Consider the following 21,897-nt stretch of genomic DNA (forward strand, 5'->3'; position numbering starts at 1 on the left):
CCCCCCCCCCCCCCATACAAACACATGCACATTTACAAGAGTAAGCAACAAGCAAAAAAATTTTAGTTAGAAAAATTACTTTTCAACAAAATAAAAATCAATTTAAAGAAAATAATAAATTTTTCAGCCAAAGAGATGCATCTTCAACCAAGAAAATTAATTTTGAACAAAGTAGTTAAATTGTTGACCTATTCGTAGAATTTTCAACTGAAAAGATGAATTCTCACCGAAAGATGTATTGGTTGAGATTTCAACCAAAAAATGTTTTTATTTAAGATGAGTAACAGTTGAATTCAACCAAAAAAAGAACACATTTTCAACAAAATAATTCAAATTTTAACGACAGATATAAGATTTAAAGTGAAATATTGAATCTTCTACGAAAAATATGAATTCTTAACAAAATAGTTTAACTTCAATCTAAGTAGTTGAATTTTTAACTAAGAAAGGTAAATTTTTATCCGAAAATGGAGCATTCAATTTCTCAAGCAAAAATTAATTTTTAGCAAACAAAAAAAAAAGAATTTTCAACGCAATAGTTCAATTTTCAACTAACGAAATTAATTTTGAACTAAAAAATGAATCATTAATCTAAAAATCTATTTATAACCAAATAATTGAATTTCCAACTAAGTAGTTGAATTTTCATTTAGGAAAGATAAATTTGTTGACAAAAATGGAATAGTTAAATTTCCAACCAAAAATAATATAACAGCTGATATTTATACAAAAACAAATTTTAATTTTAAATAAAAATCAGTTAAATTTAACTAAACAAGACGGATTTTTAACCAAGAACCAAACAAATTTTCAAACATTCTGTTGAATTTAATATAAACAGTTAAATTTCTACAAAAAAGTTCATATTTAACCAAATACCCTCATTTTCAACCGAAATAAGAAGATTTTTCTACAATATTGCTGAATTTTTATCAAAATTATAAAATCTTCAACCAAACAAAAAACTGTTATCCAAAAAAGATGATTTCTCAGCAACAAATAACATAGTATAAGCTATTCAACCAAAAAGAACTAGCTCAACAAAAAATAGTTTTATTTTACTAAGCTGAGATTAGCTTAACTGAATAAAAAAAATAAGTTGGAAACTATGGAAAGTTTAACAGAAGGAACTTTTCTACGTGTTAAATGTCCAAACGCTTAAGCGTCGCAATTATTCGAATTGCCTAAACGTTTAACCGGTCAAGCGCAAAGCACTATTTATGATTTTATTTGAGAAGATTAAATATATTTTAAAAAATAGACTAAAGGATTTCAAAATAAAGGGTGCTTCGCAAAACGGAAACTTTGATTTAATTGTACTTAAATGGTCGATCTTTTTTCATGCAGGACGTATTGGATGTCCACATTTCATGGCGCCGGAAGTAATCAAACATAGGCAATATGGAAAAGCAGGAGATGTTTGGTCGGCCGGTGTACTGCTGCACATATTACTCACTGGTACCCTTCCTTTTGTTGGCTCTCAACAACGCTTACGAGAAGCTATTTGCAGAGGAACTGTCCAGGTAAGAAAATAATTGAGAAATAGCCATTTGTAAAACAAGTGCGAAAAATAGGTGATTTCTTACGAGTGGGAAACTTGCAACATGAGCCGGATGTTCAAAGGATTAGAGTATTGAATTAAAAAAAAAAAGAATGAATTTTCAGCGATAAAGTTAGATATTAAACAAGAAAAGATTTTTATTTTATTTCAAAAATAGTTCAATTGAACCAAAAAGGACGAATTTACAACAAAATAATTGAATCAACCAAAATATATAATTTTGGAACCAAACAGTTCCATTTTTATCCAAGAGTCTTCTTTTCAAACATTTGAATTTTTAATCGTATAGTTCAACTTCCAAATAAAAAGATAAAGTTTGAAAACAGAAGATTAATTTTATATCATAAAATATAAAATTTCCAAACAAATTCCTTAATTTTTGACTAAACAGTTGCTTTTCCACCACAAAGATTAATTTTCTACCAGAAAATACGAATTTTCCGCAAAATAAATCAACTTTCAACTAAATAATTTAAACACTGGATGCGATGTTAGTCAACATTTTATTTGAATCATTTTTAGTTTTTCCTTTCTAACGTTTTTCAACTAAGTATTTGAACTCTTTAAATAAAAATCTCAATATTTAACCAAAAGTGGACTAGTTACATTTTCATGAAAGAAAAATATTTTGAATTTAAAAAAAAAAACGAATTTTTCACAAAAAACTTTAATTGTCTACCAAATAATGGAATTTTCTACCAAATTGTTGAATTATCTACAAAAGAGTGGAATTTTTAACAAAAACTGTAATAGTTGATATTTAAAAAAAATGTATTTTAATTAAAATATCAATGTCCAACAAAATAGTTGAGTTTTCTACAACCAAATTTGTTTAGTTAAGAAAGAAAAAAGATTGCAATCAAATTGTTGAATTTTTAAGCCAAAGAGATGAATTTTGAACCAAAAAGAATGAGTTATTAACAAAATAGTTCAATTTTCAGTTCAAATTCATTTTTAACCAAAAAGAAAATGAATTTTCAACTTGAGTTATAAACAACTCTATTCATTTTCGACAGAATAATGTAATAGTTGATATTTCAACAAAAAATATATTAATTTAAAATAAAAAAAAAATAAATAAAAAACTTTAAACAACAAAAACGATTTTTTAATAAAATACTTGAATCCTCAACTAAAACAGATTACGTTTCAATCAAACAGTTGCATTTTTAACTAAAAAAATTGATTTTCTACTCAAAAAGGCTTCGATATTTCTTAAAATTATTATTATTTAAGGAAAAAAAAATGTATGTATTTTTTCTATTTTTTTCCGATTTTTAACCTATAATGTGATTTCGTGATATTAAACTTTGATTCCTCAAAACGGATCAATTTTTTTGGATCGAACATTTTTCTTCTCATTAAGTCTCTCCCTATCTCGGAAACAAGATTCTTTTTTCGTGAAAAATTGATTTTTAATTCCTCTCCAGTTTAAATAAAAAAATTATAGGTCGAGTTTCTTGGAATTGACTCCGTTTTTTTACATTAAACATTATTTATGATGTAAAGATTTGGAAACACCAAATCAAACCTTTCTTCGACCGACAATGCAATAATGAATTGTAGAAAAATTATTTCTTCTGTCTTACGTTTATTGTCGTATGCCTTATTGATTATCCGTATTCGAATACTAAGTTCCTGGAAAGAGTGCTTTTATTTTTTATTTTAACTTAAAATTAAAATTTTCATCGCAATCTATAGTCGTGCTTCGGATTCGATTTTTATTTATTTTTAATTAAAGGTTTCAATTTTACAGAATGTTTTTTCGCTCCCCTGAAGAATTACCATTTTGTTGGTTATCTAGTTCTGTGCCACCCTACAGTTAAGGCTCAAAAATTAGTTTTGAGGTCAAGTTCACTTTTAATATTTTCCAAATTAGTTACCAGTGAAAATAATTTCATATTTTAACATTCAAGCCACGAGGGTAATTATTCGTATTAAAAAATTATAAAAAAATTATGGCATATTAGACATTCAAACGTTATCTCTTTAACTGTTTCTAATTAAAAATGATCTCAATAGAAGGATTAAATCCAGATATAAATTTTTGTAAGCGTTCACTGAATATCCGCAATTTAACTACGTAAGTCATTCAAAATTGCTCCTGTTTAAATTGAATGTGTTTGAAGCGAAATATTTCAAACTGTCAAATGTATTCAATTTTCTCATTAAAATATTAACCCTCAAAGTGCATACATGGTAAAGGTCACGGTAAAGTACATCGTGGGTGCTAAACACCCCAGCGTATTTAATCGTGTATTGTTTAACTCCTATTGAATATTTTGTCAAAATAAAATTATCCGTTATAGTTTAATACATATTTCATAAGATACACTTTATTTTATAGCCATTTATTTATTTTAAGTTTGTTAAAAAAATTATCGCAAAAAGTGAAAAAATGTTTTTTTTTTTTTTTACTTAAAAATTAAAAACTCACGCAATTTTAATTATTTTAAACTGCAAATTTATGACTATACTTTTGAAATAGTGTACTTTCATGAAAAAAATATTGCAAAATTTTTTGCTTTTGAATCGATTTATTATTATAAAAATTAAAGAACTTTAACATGTAATACTATAAAAATACAAGAAATTGAAAAAGAGACATATATAACTGTATTTTAACAAATACACTTTACGGGTTAATTGTTCGTAGATTTTTAATTCCAACGGTCTTATTTGGACAACACATTCTTAAATGTGTTGATTCAAATAAGAAAAATAGCGGATAGAAATGAAGACAACAGTGAAATCACTTTTTTTAAACCAAAATTTCAAATGAAAATTAAAATATTGTTTAAAATTGCACAATTTAAATATGAAGGCCTTATATTAAAACACTTTAAATCCCTTAATAGTAAAAATTTCAAATATTTGCAAAGGATTTAAATGCAACATTTTATAATTTGAAAATTTTAAATACAAGTTTTAAAAATTTTTAAAATCTCTAATTAAAGTTTTGCAAAATCTTAGTTTATACAAATATTTGTAATAAATATTAAATAATTATATAAGAATAATATAATAATTTATTAAATATTTTATGTAAATAATAATATTTGAATGTGACCGGATTTAATATTAAAAATATTCATCCTTGGATTCATCCGTGGCTTAAGAAATATTCTGAAGTAAAAGGGAAAGTTATTGCCAGGGACTGGAAATTTTTATTTTGAAATCTATTGAATATTTTGAAATCTATTGGTTGAAAATAATTTTTTTACTGCAAATTCAACTATTTTAATTTTGATTGAAAATTGATAGTTTTAGTTAAAAATTCATCAATTTGGTTGAACAATAATATATTTTTTTGTAATTTCGTCTTTTTTCGTAGAAAATTGATCTTCTTGACTGAAAATTTAACTGCTTGATTGAAAGTTGAACTTTCTTAAAACATGATTTTATTAGCTGAAGATTCATCAGTTTGGTTAAAAATTAATCAGTTTTTGTTAAGGATTTAACGATTTTGTTGAAAAGGGATCTGTTTGAGTTTAATTCAACGGTTGTTGATTTAAAATTGAAATATTTTCTTGGTTAAAATATCAGCTATATATTATATTTTTCGATGACAATTATTCTTTTTTTTATTGAAAATTTAATTATTTGGTTGAAAGTAGAAGTAGAAGAAATTTGTTTCTTGGTTCGAAATTCATAATTTTTGGTTAAAAATTCAATTACTTGTTTGAAATTTAACAATTGTATTAAAAAGTCTTCTTTGTTGGCCGAAAATTCAACTGTTTTCTTGAAAATTCGTATTTTTTAATAGAAAATTTCTCTTTCTCAATTAAAAATTTGTATTTTGGTAGATAAGCCATCTTTCTTGGTTCAAAATTTAACTGCCTTCAAAAAAATTCGTATTTTTCGCTTTAAAATTCAACTATTTGGTTGATAATTTATTTTTTGTGGTTGAAAATTTCACCATTTAATTATTTTGTTGAAAATCGAACTAATTTGTTAAATATTCGTCTTTCTGGATATATAATTCACCTTTTTGTTGGAAAATTCGACTGTCTGTTACGAAATTCGTTTTCTGGTTAAAAAAATGAACCATTTGGTTCAAGTTTAATCATTTTTGTTTTAAAATTCGACCATTTGGTTGAAAATTCATCTTTGTAGGGTGAAAATTCGACAATTTTTCTTAAATCTCATCCCTTTTGTCTGAAAGCACAATTTTATTTGCAGGTCAAAAATGAGACTATGTGCGGTTTTCTAGTTCCAACTATTTTGTTTGAAAAATCATCGTTTTTGTTCGAAAATGCAACTGATTTGTTGAAAATTTGCTTTTCTGGCTTGAAGATTCTACCATTTGGTTAAAAATTCTACTGTTTATGGGTAAAGTTAATTACTTTTTCTTTGGAAATTCAACTTTTTGGTTTAAAATTCATCTCTTTTGGTAGAAAATTATTTTTACTTTTTTGAAAATTCAAGTATTTGATTGAAAATGCGTTCAATTCTGCCTTGAAATTTTGAGCGCTTCATATTGAATTCGAAATAGTACCTGTTCATTAACTTTCCCAATTCTGAGAGAATTTTCGGCTGTGAAGTCTGTTCAAATATTATGTTTTTCATGTAATGTGTTTTTGGTGGTTCAAGCTTCATATGATAATTTGTGACGAAAAAAGAGATGGTTGGAAAATGTTTTTAAACAGCGTAATTTGTTCTTTAGGCGGCCCGTTTGTAAATAATTCGGAGTTGAATAAATTCCGACCCAGCATACAAATTCCGCAACTTTTTACGAGTTTTTTTTAAACGTTTTTTGAACATATATTTTTTTTAACTGTTTCTTTAATCATGAATGTGACTGAATTGTTTTTTGGGAAGCTACGTGTCTCTCTGAAACCTGTTATTAATCTCATTAAAACTGCAAAAAGAAATTTGCATATCAGATGGAATATTCTTCTACTTGAAAAGTCACAACATTAACTAATTCAAGCGCAAAAATTGTATTCAAAGATATACAAAGGTGATACAGTCTCGTTTGTAGCTGGCTCGAAGTTATATTTCTCCTTTTTGAGTCTCGTTCTACCAAGAGGATGATTATTTATTTTTTTGCAGATGGAGACACCATTATGGGGCACTATTAGTGAGACGGCTAAGGATCTGATTCAGAGGATGCTTACGACTGATGTAAATCACAGAATTACTATTCAAGAAGTTCTTAATCACAAGTGGCTCAGAGTGAGTAGTTGCTGATTTTTTCCCAAATCTTAAGCTTTTGAAAATCGGTGAAAGTATAAACTTCTTTTGCGTTATCGGTTATATCGATACCTACATGTTTGAAAAAAATACTCTCGTTGGTCGTCTAAACTTTAAAAGAACCACTTTGCTTTTTGAGTTGACTCTTCATTTTAAGTTGACAGGCTTCAGGAGGGCTGCCTGATCGACAAACCAGAATGGTTAAAAGTTCAAGAAAAAAATGTTTTTAAATGTTTAAAAATTGATCACTGGGGATTAGTTGAAATATGAATATTGTTAGATTAATTTATAAATTGATTATAATAATTCCGTTAACTCTAAAGGTCGTAAAATTAAAAAAGAAACCAAGGAACATCAATAATAATTTGAAGTATTTTGGGATACATTCATGGGAGCATCCACATACAGTAAACTCTCATTTATTTCAAGGCTCACTTATCCAGGGTGTACAGCTACCTTGAAAATGTTTAAAACCTGGAATTCTCTTCGAACTTGAATTGGATGTTTTGTTTTGCTTTTAAAACTTTGTTCGAGGGGTTGGCCACTCAGTTTCTGAGTATACAATAGAATTAAAAAGTTTACAATATAATTCCAAAGATTTCGAAGCTTTTATAATATTTAAAAGGATTCTAAACTTTAAAAAAAAAGTTCACGGATTTCAAAGACTTGACATGAATCAAGGATTTGAAAAAGGCGTGTAGACAAGGTTTTAATGATTTCCGAAAGATATATAATATTTCACAATGATTTAAAAATTTTCAAAAGATTTCAGAGATTTTAAATATTTCAAACAAGAGTGCAGTAGATCAGATGCCAAAGATTTTAAAACATTTCAAAGATTTTAAGCGGTTTCAAAATGTTTTAGAAGATTTAAAAATGTTTTACAAAGATTTCAAAGATTTAAATGATTTTAAATTAATGAAAAGGGTTTCAGAAAGATTTCACAAACATTTCAAAGAATTCTTAAGGATTTCAAAAGATTTTAAAGGTTTAAAAAAGTGTTTATTTCCAAATGTTTAAATAAATTTGAGATTTCAAAAGATTTCAATGATTTCAAAAGTCTTACCAAAAATTTAAAAGATTTTATAAAAGGTTCAGTAAGGTACAGTTTCAAAAATTTTAAAAAAATTCGAACATGTCACAAAAAATTTTAAAACTTTTCGAAGACTTCAAGGATTTTAAAGATTTAAAAATTTTAAGTAAATAAAAAAGATATAAAAAACATATCACAGGTATTTCAAAGAATTTACAAGGATTTCAAAAGATTGCAAAAATTTAATCAATTTTAAAAGATGTAAAAGATTTCAGAACATTTCAAATCTTTTAAACAATTCAAAAAATTTTACAAAAATTTAAAAAGGTTTCACAAAAACTTCAAGATTTTATATACGTGAATAGATTTCAACAAATCCACAATAATTTCAAAAGCTTTTAAAAAGATTTAAAAATTTTACAAAGATTAAAAAAAATTCAAGTATTTCAAAGACTTTACAAAGATTTAAAAATATTCCTAAAGATTTTACAAAGACGACTTATTTTCGCAAAAAATTTAAAAAATTTAAAATTATGATTCTGCTTTCTTTAGAAATTGTTGGCCAATAAAAAAATGAAATTTTTTATGTTTTGAATGTGCAACAAACGGTTATTTGATGTAAAAAGGAGATCTGAAAAAACTTTATTTCTTGACCTGAAAAACCTGGAAAAGACATTGAATTATCTTCCTAGGAATGCCGGATTTTTAAAACAAATAATAATTGTTTCAGAAATTTCAAATTATTTTTTAAAGAAATTTGCATTTTTGAGAAATTTTCCGGGCACAATAAAAGGAGATTCGGGGATCAAAATTGAAAGTTAATAAGTGGAAATTATTTCCTGAATATTCCTTAAGAGGGGAGCATAACTTAATTCGCAAAAAGTGATGATAATCCCCCCTTTTTCCTCAATTTTCAAGAATTCTTCTTGTTCCCCCTGTTTTGATAAGACTTACCATTTTTTTCGTTTTTTCGATTAAATGCGAACTGAATGATTAATTTTTCTATATAATAGGTTGAAATACTATATTACTATATATTAGGTTGAAAATTTAAAGATTCATTTGAAAATACAACTATTTTCTAAAAAAATCGTTTATTTTTGGTTGAAAATGCATAATTTTAGTGAAAAACTCAACTATTTGGTTGAAAATTGATATTATTTTCGAATTAAACTGTTTTTATATAATATTATTTTTTTCTTAATTGAAATTTGAACTATTATATGTTTTTTTGAGAATTAATTTTCTTTTTAAAAAATCAAGTACTGCGTTTAATTTTGAACTACTCTGTAAAATGTTCCTTTTCTTTCGTTGAAGATTTATCGTTTTATTTGAAAAATCAAATATTTGATCATACATTAACTTTTTTGTTAAAAGTTCATATTTTTGTTAAAAATTGAAATACTTTGTTAGAAGATTAAATTATTTTCTTCCAAATTTAATTATTTTTTAAAAAATTTAACCATTTCATGGCAAATTCGTTTTTTTGTGAAAAGTTAATTTTTTTAATTGAAAATTTAACTATTTTTTAGGGTTGACTAAGAACCGATTTCTTGATAGTTTCTACTTTATATGTTAAAAGTTAAGCTCTTTGTAAAAAAATTCAACCATTTTTTAAAAGTAATCTTTTTTGGTCGAAAATTCAACTGTTTTGTTGTAAGTTCATCTGTCCGGATTGAAAATTTATCTTTTGTGACATTTTCATATTTTATTTTGGTAGTTTTAAACGAATTATTTTATTAGTCCAGATTTTCAATGCTCTTAATTCTCAGAGTTCAAATTATACAGGGAATTCGGGGGGTTTAAACGAATTTAAGGATTTTAGATTGAGTAGAAAATTCAAAAGATTTCAAGGAAGTTCATAGAAATCTAGAGAATTTTAAAGAGTTTAAAAGCATTTCATGCCATTCAAAATAATAAAAAAGAATGCATAGCATTTATAGAACTCAAAAGCATTGAAAGCAGGCTGAGCCCCCCCTCCTCTTCCAGGAGAACTGGAAGAAATCGGGGAGAAACTTACAAACAAGAAATCCGGGATAAAGTTGAGATAGAAATATTGCACCTGGAGATTTCACGTCTTGAATAATTCGCGTGTTTTGTCAGTTTTGAAGATTTTCCAATTAAAAAGTACATCGTTTTTTAAGTTTTTACATTAATTGATCTTTAGAGGTTCGTAATATTTAAAATTCTGCAATTTTTGAACAGTGACAATGAGAGTGGCTTTTTTTTGACATAAATCGCATTTTTTAATAAGAAAATCTTTCTTCTATCTATCTTCTAGTCTTGAAACTAGAATTTTTTCTTATGTTAGTTTTAAGATTAATTTTTGAAGGTTTCAAATTTTAAATATTACAATATTGCAGCTTCAAATTTAAATATTAAAAAAGTCAAGATAATTCTGCTATTAAATATTTCAAAATTTCGTATAAAAAACCTTAATAGTCAGTTTTCAATTTCATAGGTTTAGATGTAAATATTTTAAAAAATCGAATTGAAAAACTTAAAATTGTACAATTTCAAAAATTGGAATCAAATGAGAGGATTCTTCTTTTGTATTTTTTTTTAGAATTTTCAGTGTATTATCTTAAAATTTTCAGATTTGCAGCTAAAAATTGAAATAAAAAAATCATTTGAATTTGGAAAATATTGGATTTCAGATTTTCTGGAATAAGAAATAATTCTAAAGGAAGATTAAAAAATTAAACAATGAAAGATTAAAAATAGACAAGTTGATTTTAAAATAAAAAAACATGGAAATATAATCATTTGGAATCCGTACATCATTTCGCAATTAAAGTTTAATTGGATACATTTTTGAAAGTATAATGAGCAATTTAAAAATGATTAATTTTAAAGCGATTGAAATGCACTTCAACAATTGAAATTTAAAAAGGTTTCTGTAGAAAAAATTGTAATATCACAGTTTTAGGTGACTCCATTTTTTTCAGTTTTAAATTTTGTAATTTTTAATGTTTCACATTTAACATTTTTTATTTGTAATTTTTTCCATTTGAAACTAGTATTTATTCTGAAAATTTTTCCTAGAATAGATAAGTTCATTTTTTGATTTTAGACAAATTTGTCTGATCACCTTTAATTTCAAATTATAATTTGGTTATGTAATAATAATATGAAATAATAGAATTCCAGAAGCTTTCGTTTTGAAAGATTAAGTTTAGTTTTGAATTTCAAATTGTCAAATTTTAATCGTTCTGAATTTAAAATTAATTAAACTTTTTTAATCGCAAACATTACAATTTCTATTCCTTTGAATTTTAAATAATCCAATTTGCAAAATTCGAATTCGAAAGTATTCAATTTTCAACATTTTGACATTGCCCTATTTTCGTATTTTTAATATGAAATTATTCAATTTCCTGATTTGTCAATTCAAAATAAAACTATTTACTTTTTAGTCAGAAATGATACAATTCAACTACATTTCTAATTAAATTGCCTAAAATCTTTTAATAATATATTTTTTTTATTTCAGACGCATTCAATTTGTAATTATTATATATTGTTTTAAAAATGTGTAAAACCTACTATTTGAAAATTTGTTTTATAATAATTTTTTTAATTGTTTCTATTTTTCATGTCGGAAAAAAAATTTATAAAATTTGAAGAACTCAAAATGTTGTTGTGTATTTTACAGAAAATATCATATGAATGAAAAACGTATATGATTTACAGAAATTTCTTTATTTGATATGAGCACAATTAGGTAACTTTATTGTTAATTAACAAAAAAATATGTTTACAATAAATGAAAAAAACACATTTTTATGTATTTTCGTTGTATTTTTTATAATTAAATAAAATGTTTAAAAACCAAAACTTACCACAAACATTTAATTTTTCTGGTTCTATTTAAAGTTTAAGTTTCTCCTCATGCTTTCATCCTGTAGTATTATCATTTTCACTTCCAAAGTTGACACTTTAGACTTTTTTTTGAAAAAGTATTTTAAATTCGAATCATTTAAAAATATTGCTAGAAATTGTGCTTTGATGTTTCTAGCTTAAAATTGGTTAAAATACTATAATTCTTTAATTTTCAAATTTATTGATGAATGAATATGATTCTTTGAACTCTAAAATTTATAAAAGTTAAAAATTCTAAAATGTTAACTTTATACGCGTTCAATTCAAAGTTCTGCCTATATTTATTTATAAATGGAAAGTTTTAGTACTTTCTATTTTATAGGTGTAAATTATCGGGAATTTAAATAAAATATTTTTTAAATTAAAAAATTTTGAACTTCAATTTTAAAAGTTTAAGAATTCCATCTTGAGTGTTTTAATTTACAGTTTATTTTTCATTCGAATTTTTAAAATTGATTGACCATGAAAAATGTTTGTGAACCGGGAAAAAACCGGAAATTTTGTTCTTCAATTAAAACCGCTACCCTTAAATAATATACTAAACCATAAAGTAGTAATTGCTAAACCTGTCTTCGGTTTGCCGCATATAATGTACAATAAAAACTAAGGACCAGGGCAAAAAGCAGAGTGGTTCTTTGGGAACCAGATTTTTTGTTTTAGACGTAGACTTCGAGAGAGGCTTTTTAAGACAGAGTTATCGACATTGCTACTATAATAATAAAAGCAGCTACTTTTAAATATAGTCGTGCGGGTGACGAGAGGTGTTGATGCGTGTGCCAATCTGCATTATGTCTACGTGTTTGTATGTCGTGTGTGGTTGAGCAGTTTAGCTAAGGAAGGGGCGCACGAGGGCTCTGAGTATCGATGCAATACACGTGCAAGTGGGTTATCGATTTGTGGGTTCAAAGCTCGCTCACTTAATGAAAATAAGCCAGATATACCTATCTTCCGTATTAATATGTTTTTCCCCATTTTCTTTTAACGAAATCACGATTTCGTATATTTTCCCTCCAAGTAGCACTGAAATTAGTACATTGTAAATCAAAGGCGGAAAGAAAGCTATTGACGCGAGAGAAAGTTGCAGTTGAGCTCAGGGGACCCGGTCAATAACCTGCATCGAAAGTTTACCTTTAAAGGCATGTGAAGCGGGTGGAAAGTAGCTTTTTCCGACCGGCTTTGTCGCCGGTCGGAAAGACGCCACCTTGTGCACTCTACATGCAGGAAAATATATACTTTCGGTGCCTGTTGGTGAAAAAAAATATTTTGCGAGGGTTACATAAATTTTACGATCTTTACACCATCCCCCTGCTTTTTTAAAAGAAATTTTTCCTTTTTGCGAACTGAATTAATAGAAGCCAATAAGCAAATACTACTATTTTTGGTTGAAATTTAGTCATATGTGATCGCTCCCTCAATTCTTTTTGGTGAAAAGTTTAAATTTATATTATTGGTTCAGAATTCAACTCTTTTGTTTAAAATTTGTATTATTTGTTTGATAATTGAATTACTTTGTTGAAAATTTAACTACTTTGTTAAAACGTCAATATTTTTTGGTCGAAAATTTAACTGTTTTATTTAAAATTCGCTTTTTTAGATCGAAAATCCGTTCGCTGGGTTCGAAAATTCATCTTTTATGATTGCAAATTAATTTTGTTCTAACTAAAAAGTCTCCTATAATATTTTTGGTCCAGCGTTCTTTTCTTTGTGTTTAAAATTGCACTATTTGGTTGAAAATTGACATGTTTTGGTAAAAAGTCATATTTTTGGAATTGAAAATACATCTGTTATAATTGAAAGTTTATTCTGTTAAATTGAAAATACTTCTAACGTATTTTTGGTTCAGAATTCATCTCTTTTGGTGAAAAATTGTTCTTTGGGTTGAAAATTCAACTATTTTGTTAAAAAGTCATCTTTTTCCAAATGAAAATTCATGTTTTATGATTAAAAGTTTTTTTTTAAATTGAAAATTCTCCTATCGGATTTTTTGTTCAGAATTCATCTCTTTTGGTGAAAAATTTTACTTTTTGGTTAAAATTTGGAATGTTTAGTTGAAAATTCAAATGTTATGTTGAAAAGTCATCTTTTTAGAATTAAAAATTCATCTCCTGGTAAAAATATCCTATTTTTTGGTTTAAAGTTAATTTTTTAATTTCAAAAGTTTACTATTATGTTTTTGGTTCAGAATTAATCTATTTTTGTTAAATGTTAATTATTTTGATGAAAATTCTACTTTTTTGTTAGGAACTCATTTTGTTGGGTACAAAGTTAAACTTTTCTGTTGAAATTTCGTCTTTTTGCATATAAAATTCGTCCCTTTGGTTTGAAAATTCATATTTTATGTTTCGAAGCTTTTTTTAAAATTTAAAATTCTTTCGCAATATTTTTGGCTCTAAACTTATCTCTTTTGGTTACTAATTTTACTATTTAGCTGCAAGTTTAAATATTTTGTTGAAAATTCAACTATTTTGTTAAAGAGTCATCTTTTTAGAATTATAAATTGATATTTTTGGTTTGAAAGTTAACTGTTTTTGATTAAAAAGTTTCCTATTATATGTTTAGTTTAGAATAAATTTATTTTTTCTCAAAATTTAATTATTTTGTTAAAAATTAAAATGTTTTGTTGAGAAGTCATCTTATTTGCTAAAAGCTTAAACTGTTTTGTTGAACTGTCGTCTTCTTGCATGTAAAATTCGTTCGTTTGGATATTAAAATTCATCTTTTGATAGAAAAGGCATATGATTTGGTTGGAAGTTAATTCTTTTCAGTTTAAAAGTGCAATATTATATTTTTGGTTCAGAATGATTCTATTTTGGTTAAGATTGAATGATTTTTTAATATTTTTTTTTATTACAAAGTTATCTTTTCTGTAGAAAAAATTTTCTTGAACATTTGTATTTTTGCTTATACAATTCGCCCCTTTGGATTGAAAATTCATCATCTGGTATATGTCATCTTTATTGATTCGAAATTTATCTGTATTCCAGAAAAGTTATCTGTTTAATTGAAAATTCAACCATTTGGTTCAAAATGTCACTATTTCGGTTTAGAAAATATGACAATGTCATATTCAACTTGACCACTTGAATTGAAAATTTATCTTTCTTTGTAGAAAATTCACCTTTTATGGTTGAAACTGAACTTTTTGGTTGAAAATACAACTTTTTGGTTTAGATGTTTAACTGTATTTTAAAAAATGTATCCTTTTGGCTTAAAAATTCAACTATTTGGTTTAAAATCCAACTGTTTTTGGTTGAAGCTTATTATTTTATGTTTGAAAATTCGATTACATGTTTGAAACACAATCATTCATCTTTGTAGGTTGTAAATTCAACTACACTGAAACCCCGATATAGCGAATTTTAATTATTAGCGCAAATAAGTCGCTGGGTGTTATACACCCGGAATGCCATTTAAGGGTTAAAATTAGACTTTTTATTAAAAAAATACTTTTATTTTGTTTTAAATTAACTTTTTCATTAAAAGCACACCCTTCAGGGTTAAAAAGTCAGACGTTTTAAAAAAATTCGACTTTTCAGCTTGAAAACTCAACTAATTTGTCAAAAATTATTTTTTTTTTATTGAAAATTAAACTATTTGGTTAAAAATGCAATATACTTCGTCTTGAAATCTTAGGAATTCTGGTGTCTACATTAATTTCACTTAAAAGAATCTTTTTCTCTATATTCCCTGTATTCAGAGCACATTGGCTTGTGAAATCTGTAAACATAACTTCAAAATTCAAATTCATTTACTTTTTAATTGCTTTGGAAGCCGCTAGGAGTCTCTTTCCTTGAAAATTGAAGACATTTTCTACCCTTGTTCTTTTTAAATTCTAGAATCTGAACTTTAAACAAACTAAATAATTTGCATTAATTTTTCTTTTCCTAGGATCGTGACAAGGGAGCTGCACGAATACATTTAGCAGAAACTATAGAAGAACTTAAGAAGTTCAACGCGAGACGAAAGCTGAAGGCTTCTGTGAAAGCAGCTGTTTCCTCTTCGAGGTGGCACACACACTATTCAGAAACAAACGGTGATAGTTACTTCGAAATTGGTGATGATGAAATCACGACAACAGGTGTGTAGCCGAGATGATTTTAGTTTACGTAAATTTCATGCCAAGTGCAATTCACTTCATTATAAAGACTCGCTCTCAATTAAATAATTCCTGAATGAGTTTGAAAGATCGCTTTGAGTTGCAAATTTTTAAATTAGCGAATATGCAATATTTTTTTAAGAGGTAAAATATTTTATGGTAGTTGTGATAACATAAGTTATAAATTATCCTTTTAAAAAAACAGACATACAAAAACACCAATTTTCCTAAAAAAGAAAAAAAATGTTGGACAAAAATAAAAAAGAGGAAAGAAAAATGAGAAGAAAAGGGATTTTTGGTCATTTATAGGATTTTTTTAAAGAGGATCCTTTTTGAAATTATAATAGGACCATTTTATGGTGGTTGTCCAAATTTTGTTTTTTAGATTCTTGTTTTTTTTCAGTAATTCTATACACAGGGTTTTAAATAGTGTTTTAAATTTTGATTTTTAATCTGATTTAAATTTGTTAAATTTTAACATTGAAATCTTCAAATTTTCCGAAATCTTCAAATCCAGCATACACTCAAACTCGTAAATAAGTATTTAACTGATATTGTAAATATGCATTTGTTTGAATGAAACATTTAATTTTTTTAATAAAAACAGAAAAACAGTGATTGTTATCAGAAAAAGTAGAGAGTTTTTGAAGAGATATCTGTAATTCTGAATCAGTTATACGTATATTCAAAAATGAAGTATAATTTTAATTTAGAACAATGTGTGTTTTCGAGAAAAATAATAATTTTTAGTTAAAAAGAAGATTTTTCGAAGAAATTATATTTAATATTCTGAATTGGATCACAACATTTTGGAAAAGGAATTATAAATCAGATCTCGAACCATAAATTTTCAGAAAGAAATATAATTCTGACTTAGAATAGGAAATTGATATGAAATTTTCGAAAAGAATTATAATTCTGACATATTACTAGGAATTTTCCAAAAGAATTACAATTTTCATTTGGAACGGGGAATTTTCGAAAGCAATTATAATTGTGACATAGAGCAGAGAATTTTCCAAAAAATGACCATTTTGATGAGGAACACGACATTTTCGAAAAGAACTATACATTTTTTTTTATTTCATTATTTATGAAATTTTGAGTTGGAATGGAGAATTTTCTAAAATAAAGATGATTCTGACATACAAGAGAGCATTTTTCAAAAGAATGCCAATTCTTTGAAAAAAATTATGAAATTTAAAAAAATTTTATATTTCTTTCATTATTCATGAAATTTTGAGTTGGAATGGGGAATTTTTTAAAAGAACTATAATTCGCACATGGGTAAAAAAAATTTTATTTAAAAAATTACAATTTTGAGTTGGAATAGGATATTTTTGAAAAGAACAATAATTAATCGACGTGGCACTATGAAAATTTTTGCAAAAGAAATTCCAAAAGAATTGCAATTTTGAGTTGAAACTGGAATTTTTCGAAAAGAATTATGAATCTGTTTTAGAACAGGGAATTTTTGAATTGGAACAGAAAATTTTCGAAGAAAACTGTAATTCTACGACATGAATTAAAGAATTTTCAACAACAAATTGCAATTGTGAGTTGAAATAGGAAATTGTCGAAAATAACTATAATTCTGACAGGGAATAGAGGATTTTCCGAAAGAATCACAATTTTGAGTTGGAACAGGAAATTTTCGAAAATAATGCTAACTCTGATATAGAACGGAAAATTTTCCGAAAAAATTTAAATTTTGGGTTGGAAAGTGGAATTTTCGAATGAAATTATTGTTTTGATTTGAAACGGTGAATTAATGAAAACAAATTTTCTTCTAACATTGAAAAAAGAATTTTCCAAAGAAAATTACACGTTTGAGTTTGAACAGAAATTTTCAAATATAAATTGTTCCGCGACATGGAACAACGGATTTTCCAAAAGGTATACATACAAATATAAGTTTTAATAGGAAATTGTCGAGGAAAAACTATAATTCTGACATAGAACAGAAAGTTGATTTGGAACAGCGAATTTTCAAAAACAACTATAATTTTGCATCATGGTACAAGGAATTTTCTAAAAGAATTACAATTTTGGTTGGAAAAGGATGTTTACAAAAATAACTATATTTATGCGATTTAGAAATAGAAATTTTCCAAAAGAATGACAATTTTGACTTGTAACGGGGAATTTTTGAAAAAAAATTCTACTCATTTAGTGCAGCCAATTTCGAAAAGAATGATAATTCTGCGACATTGAGCAGGGAATTTTCAAAGTAAAATAAAATTCTGTGTTAGGAGATGGAAATTTCAAAAAGAAGTATAACTACCAGGCCGTGAAAAGAAAAACTCAACCAGAAAATGGCCGGAAATTTAAAAAAACATAGTTCGCCTTTGAGACACTCTGGAACCTTTTAAGGTAGCTTTCATGCCAAAAATCGGGTATTTGAAAAAAAAGTTTTCATCATTTTAAGAATTAAAATTATATTAGCAGTCATGTATTATGAAATAAAATACAAAATTTCTTATAAGAAAGTTTAAAACTTACCAAAAAAATGATTATTTTAACAATGGTTCTTGTAATTGAATTTTTTCTTATTATCGCTCCTTACCAATTGTTCAAAAATGTACAAATTTTAACAAATCATTACATGGGGAGGGGGGCATTGTCTATAACTCCGTTTTGAATTTTGAAAAAAGTAAATAAACTTCAAATATAGTTATTTCTTTTTTAAAATTCTTTTTAAGATTTTCCCAGATGCAATTTTATTTTTTCAATTGGAAGTATTAGAGTTGTAGAGAAAGCTTTCCCTGAAAATATACACGATCATGTATTAAAATTCAACTATTTTTCTAAAAGTGGTAAGAAGAGATAGTAAGAAAAAATTTATTTAAAAAAAAAACGTTAAAATAAATATTTTTTGTGATATGTAAAATAATACATTTTATTTAAAATAACGTCCATAGTAATATTATTCTGATTCAAGATATCACGGATCAAAAATATTTTCCTTGCTTCTATTATTTTGCACTATGTAATACACAAATTTTGTATTAATACTCATTTCATATTTTTATTTTAGAATTGCGTAACACAAAACAAATCTTAATAATAGTCTTTTTCTAATTGAAGACAATTTGTGGTATCTAATAAGTGTTGAATTTATGAATTTTTGTTACTTGTGCTCGTATTTTGATAAAAGAAGAAGTTCACCTTTATTTTAAAAAGATCCCCTATTTCACCTGAAATTTAACTGTTGAAACACTGCGATCCCTGAATTGGTACGTCATTGCACAAAAATAAATATGTAAATTTCGATTTATTATTAATAATATATTTCTACGTGGCATTATTATTTGAAAACAGATCCTCTTAGAAAAAAATTCCTAAAAAAGAGAAAAAAATTTTTGGACAAAGATAAAAGAGGATTTTTTTCAAATTACAATACACTGAAATTGCCAGCGTTTCCTCTTCGCAGTGTCTTCTCGGAAAAATGCATAACGAAAATTCAATATTGAAAGCATAAATCCTATTTTCAATCAATTTATGGTTTTCAGGTGCAGTTGCTGAAATTTTAGACTCACTTGATGACATAGAGATACTTCAAGAGAGCGGTAGACTGAGTCGTAGTGAAATCCTTTCCGCCGTTGACGATTATCAACTGCGAGCGATATTAGAGGTACGACCATTTCACATCTGAAATTTTTATTAACTCTCTTCGTTACCGGAAATTTTATTGACTGGAAAATTATCGGCAATTTAATTCAGCCTCCTGTCACCGAGAATTGAAAATGGCCCATGTGTTGAAAACGGCCTTGCGGCGGCGCTAGTAGTAACTTTGTTCTGGTTGTTGAGCCGTTAGAAACTCTGAAAAAATATAAAGAAAACAATTTGTTTATGTAATTATTGTGAAAATGAAACGGTGGATTTTTCTATTTTTTATCGAATCATTTCCATTAATTATCGCTCCGGAATGAAAATCAGGTCACAAAAGTGAACTCAGACTTTGAGACCATTTTCTTTCAAAATTTACAAATTTTTTAGGTAACCTGAATTTTGTAAGGGTGTGAAAAAAAGTTTTTAAAATTCATGGGAAATTTTGAAATTATTGTTTTGTAAGGAATTTAAATAGAAAATCGAAAAAAGATCACAAAACGTTTTGAATTATTTCCTCAAATCTTTCTAAAGTGTGAAAGATTCTGCCATATTATATAATTAAAAAAAAAGATTTGAGAAAGCTTAAGAAATGTTAAAAACTTTTGAAATGATTAAAAAAGAATTAAAACTTGTAAAGATTTTTTGAGAAAATTGTAAAGTTTCACGAAAATGAAAGACATTTTTCAGGTTCCTAAGAAAAATTAAAATAATTTCACAGTGGCTACCTGGACTGGGAAATCTGGAAAACCGGGAAATGACCGCGAATTTTATTGGACCGGGAAAAACTGGGAAATGACAGTGAATTTATTTTTTGTCCGGGAATTTGACCAAATTTGTGGGGTAAAAATTTTTGTCCAACTTTTATTTCAACCGTTTTTAAATAATTTCCTAAACTGTGATTTTTATAAATTATTATATCATTTAGTTTAGAACTCTTAATTCGAAAATCATTCACTTTAAAAATTTTCCATTTTAGATTTTTAATTTTTAAGCATGTATTTGAATCTAAAGAATTTTAAAATGCAGTTTTAAAGGTGAAAAAAAATTAAAAATTAGAAGCTTTTAAAATCGAAGATTTTTTTATAAAAAACAGGGTGGCCGTCGGACCGGGGAACCGCGAATTTTACAAATGTTCAGAAGAAAAATCTGCCCAAGTTCGATTTTAACAGTTTTAAAAATAATTAAAGTGCAGTTTTGAGGATTTAAATAATTAAAAATTAAAAGCATTTGTAGTTGACATTTTTTGATAAAAACAGTTTTATTTTATCAACTGTAATGGATTTGACCAAACAATTCTAGATTCGTTCAAAAGTTGAGAATTTCCATATTGTAACTGTTTCAATCTGAAAGTCTTGATAAGAGTTATAATTCATATATGATTTATTCCGATACTTTTAGTTTTAAATAAAAATTGTCATGTTTTATCAATAATATATTTCTAATTCAGAGCTTCAGGTCTTCCTATATATTATTTTTTATATTAAATTTAATAAATAAATTTTTTAATATGTTATTTCTATTAATTTTTTTGGCAACTCTAAAAGAGAGTGGTCCTTTATATACTCGGTTGGGGAAAAAGCCAAATAGAAAATTTTAAATTTGGTATAAATGCACTTTCTTAAAATTGTGCTTCGATATTCAGTTACTAGGAAATCCGGCAGCGTACTTAAAGATAAGTAATTCACAGCAATTTATTATAACTTTACGATAAAAAAAAAAGAGAAAAAAGAAATTTAAACCTGCAAACTAAAAATAACGCCGAGATTTTGAGCCGGGGGGGGGGGGGTTGGTAACTCGCTTTTTATTGTAAATTCAAAGATGTAGGCCTAAAATAAACACACAAAAGAAGATATATATATGTGTGTGTGTGTGTGTGGGGGTGTGTATGTATATGTGTGCATGCTTATTCTTTTTAGTCGCGACGCCTACAATGAAATTTGTTGTTAATGGTTTTTTTTTGTGTCAAAAATCGTATTACTTCGCTCAAAACTGAATCATTTTCTTCAAAATTCGACAATTCTGTCAACATTCATCCTTTTCGTTTGAAAATTCTTTTTATTCGTTGGAAAATCAATTCTTTTGATTAGGGGTACAAATGTCTGGATGAAAATCGATCTGTTTTAATTGGTTAACATTTTCTTTTCAAGTGAAAATCTATCTATATTGTTGAAAAGTCAACTGTTTTATCGAAAATACCTGTTTTTGCCTTTGACTCGGGTTTGAATATTTCTTGAAAATTTGTCTTTTTTGGTTTTTTATTTTTTTCTGGATTTACATTTTATATTTCTTTAATTTTGCACATTTGGAATTGAAATTTTCTTGACTTTCAATATATATATGTGTGTATTTATGTGTTTTCGGAGAACCCTAAGCAAGATGATTTTAACGACTCTCGGATATGACGTAGTTGTATGTCGACCCTTACATTATCTTGTGTTTTCGGTAACAGTTTCGTGGCAACTCTAAAAGAGAGCGGTCCTTTATATACTCGGTTGGGGAAAAAGCCAAATAGAAAAT

The 21,897-nt window shown here is 26.4% G+C and overlaps 1 protein-coding gene across 3 annotated transcripts in view; it reads left to right on the forward strand.

The window, feature by feature from the left end:
- LOC117172191 (peripheral plasma membrane protein CASK) overlaps positions 1-21,897 on the forward strand; it is a 638,537-nt gene that overhangs the window by 116,263 nt on the left and 500,377 nt on the right. For all 3 annotated transcript variants that reach the window (XM_033360031.1, XM_033360028.1, XM_033360030.1), the window contains 4 exons: positions 1,348-1,523; positions 6,617-6,739; positions 15,561-15,750; positions 19,281-19,402. In XM_033360031.1, coding sequence (XP_033215922.1) covers positions 1,348-1,523; positions 6,617-6,739; positions 15,561-15,750; positions 19,281-19,402 — 611 coding nt within the window. The remainder of the gene's footprint in view (positions 1-1,347; positions 1,524-6,616; positions 6,740-15,560; positions 15,751-19,280; positions 19,403-21,897) is intronic.

Source organism: Belonocnema kinseyi, chromosome 4, assembly GCF_010883055.1.
Source record: "Belonocnema kinseyi isolate 2016_QV_RU_SX_M_011 chromosome 4, B_treatae_v1, whole genome shotgun sequence".
Classification (NCBI taxonomy): Eukaryota; Metazoa; Arthropoda; class Insecta; order Hymenoptera; family Cynipidae; genus Belonocnema; species Belonocnema kinseyi.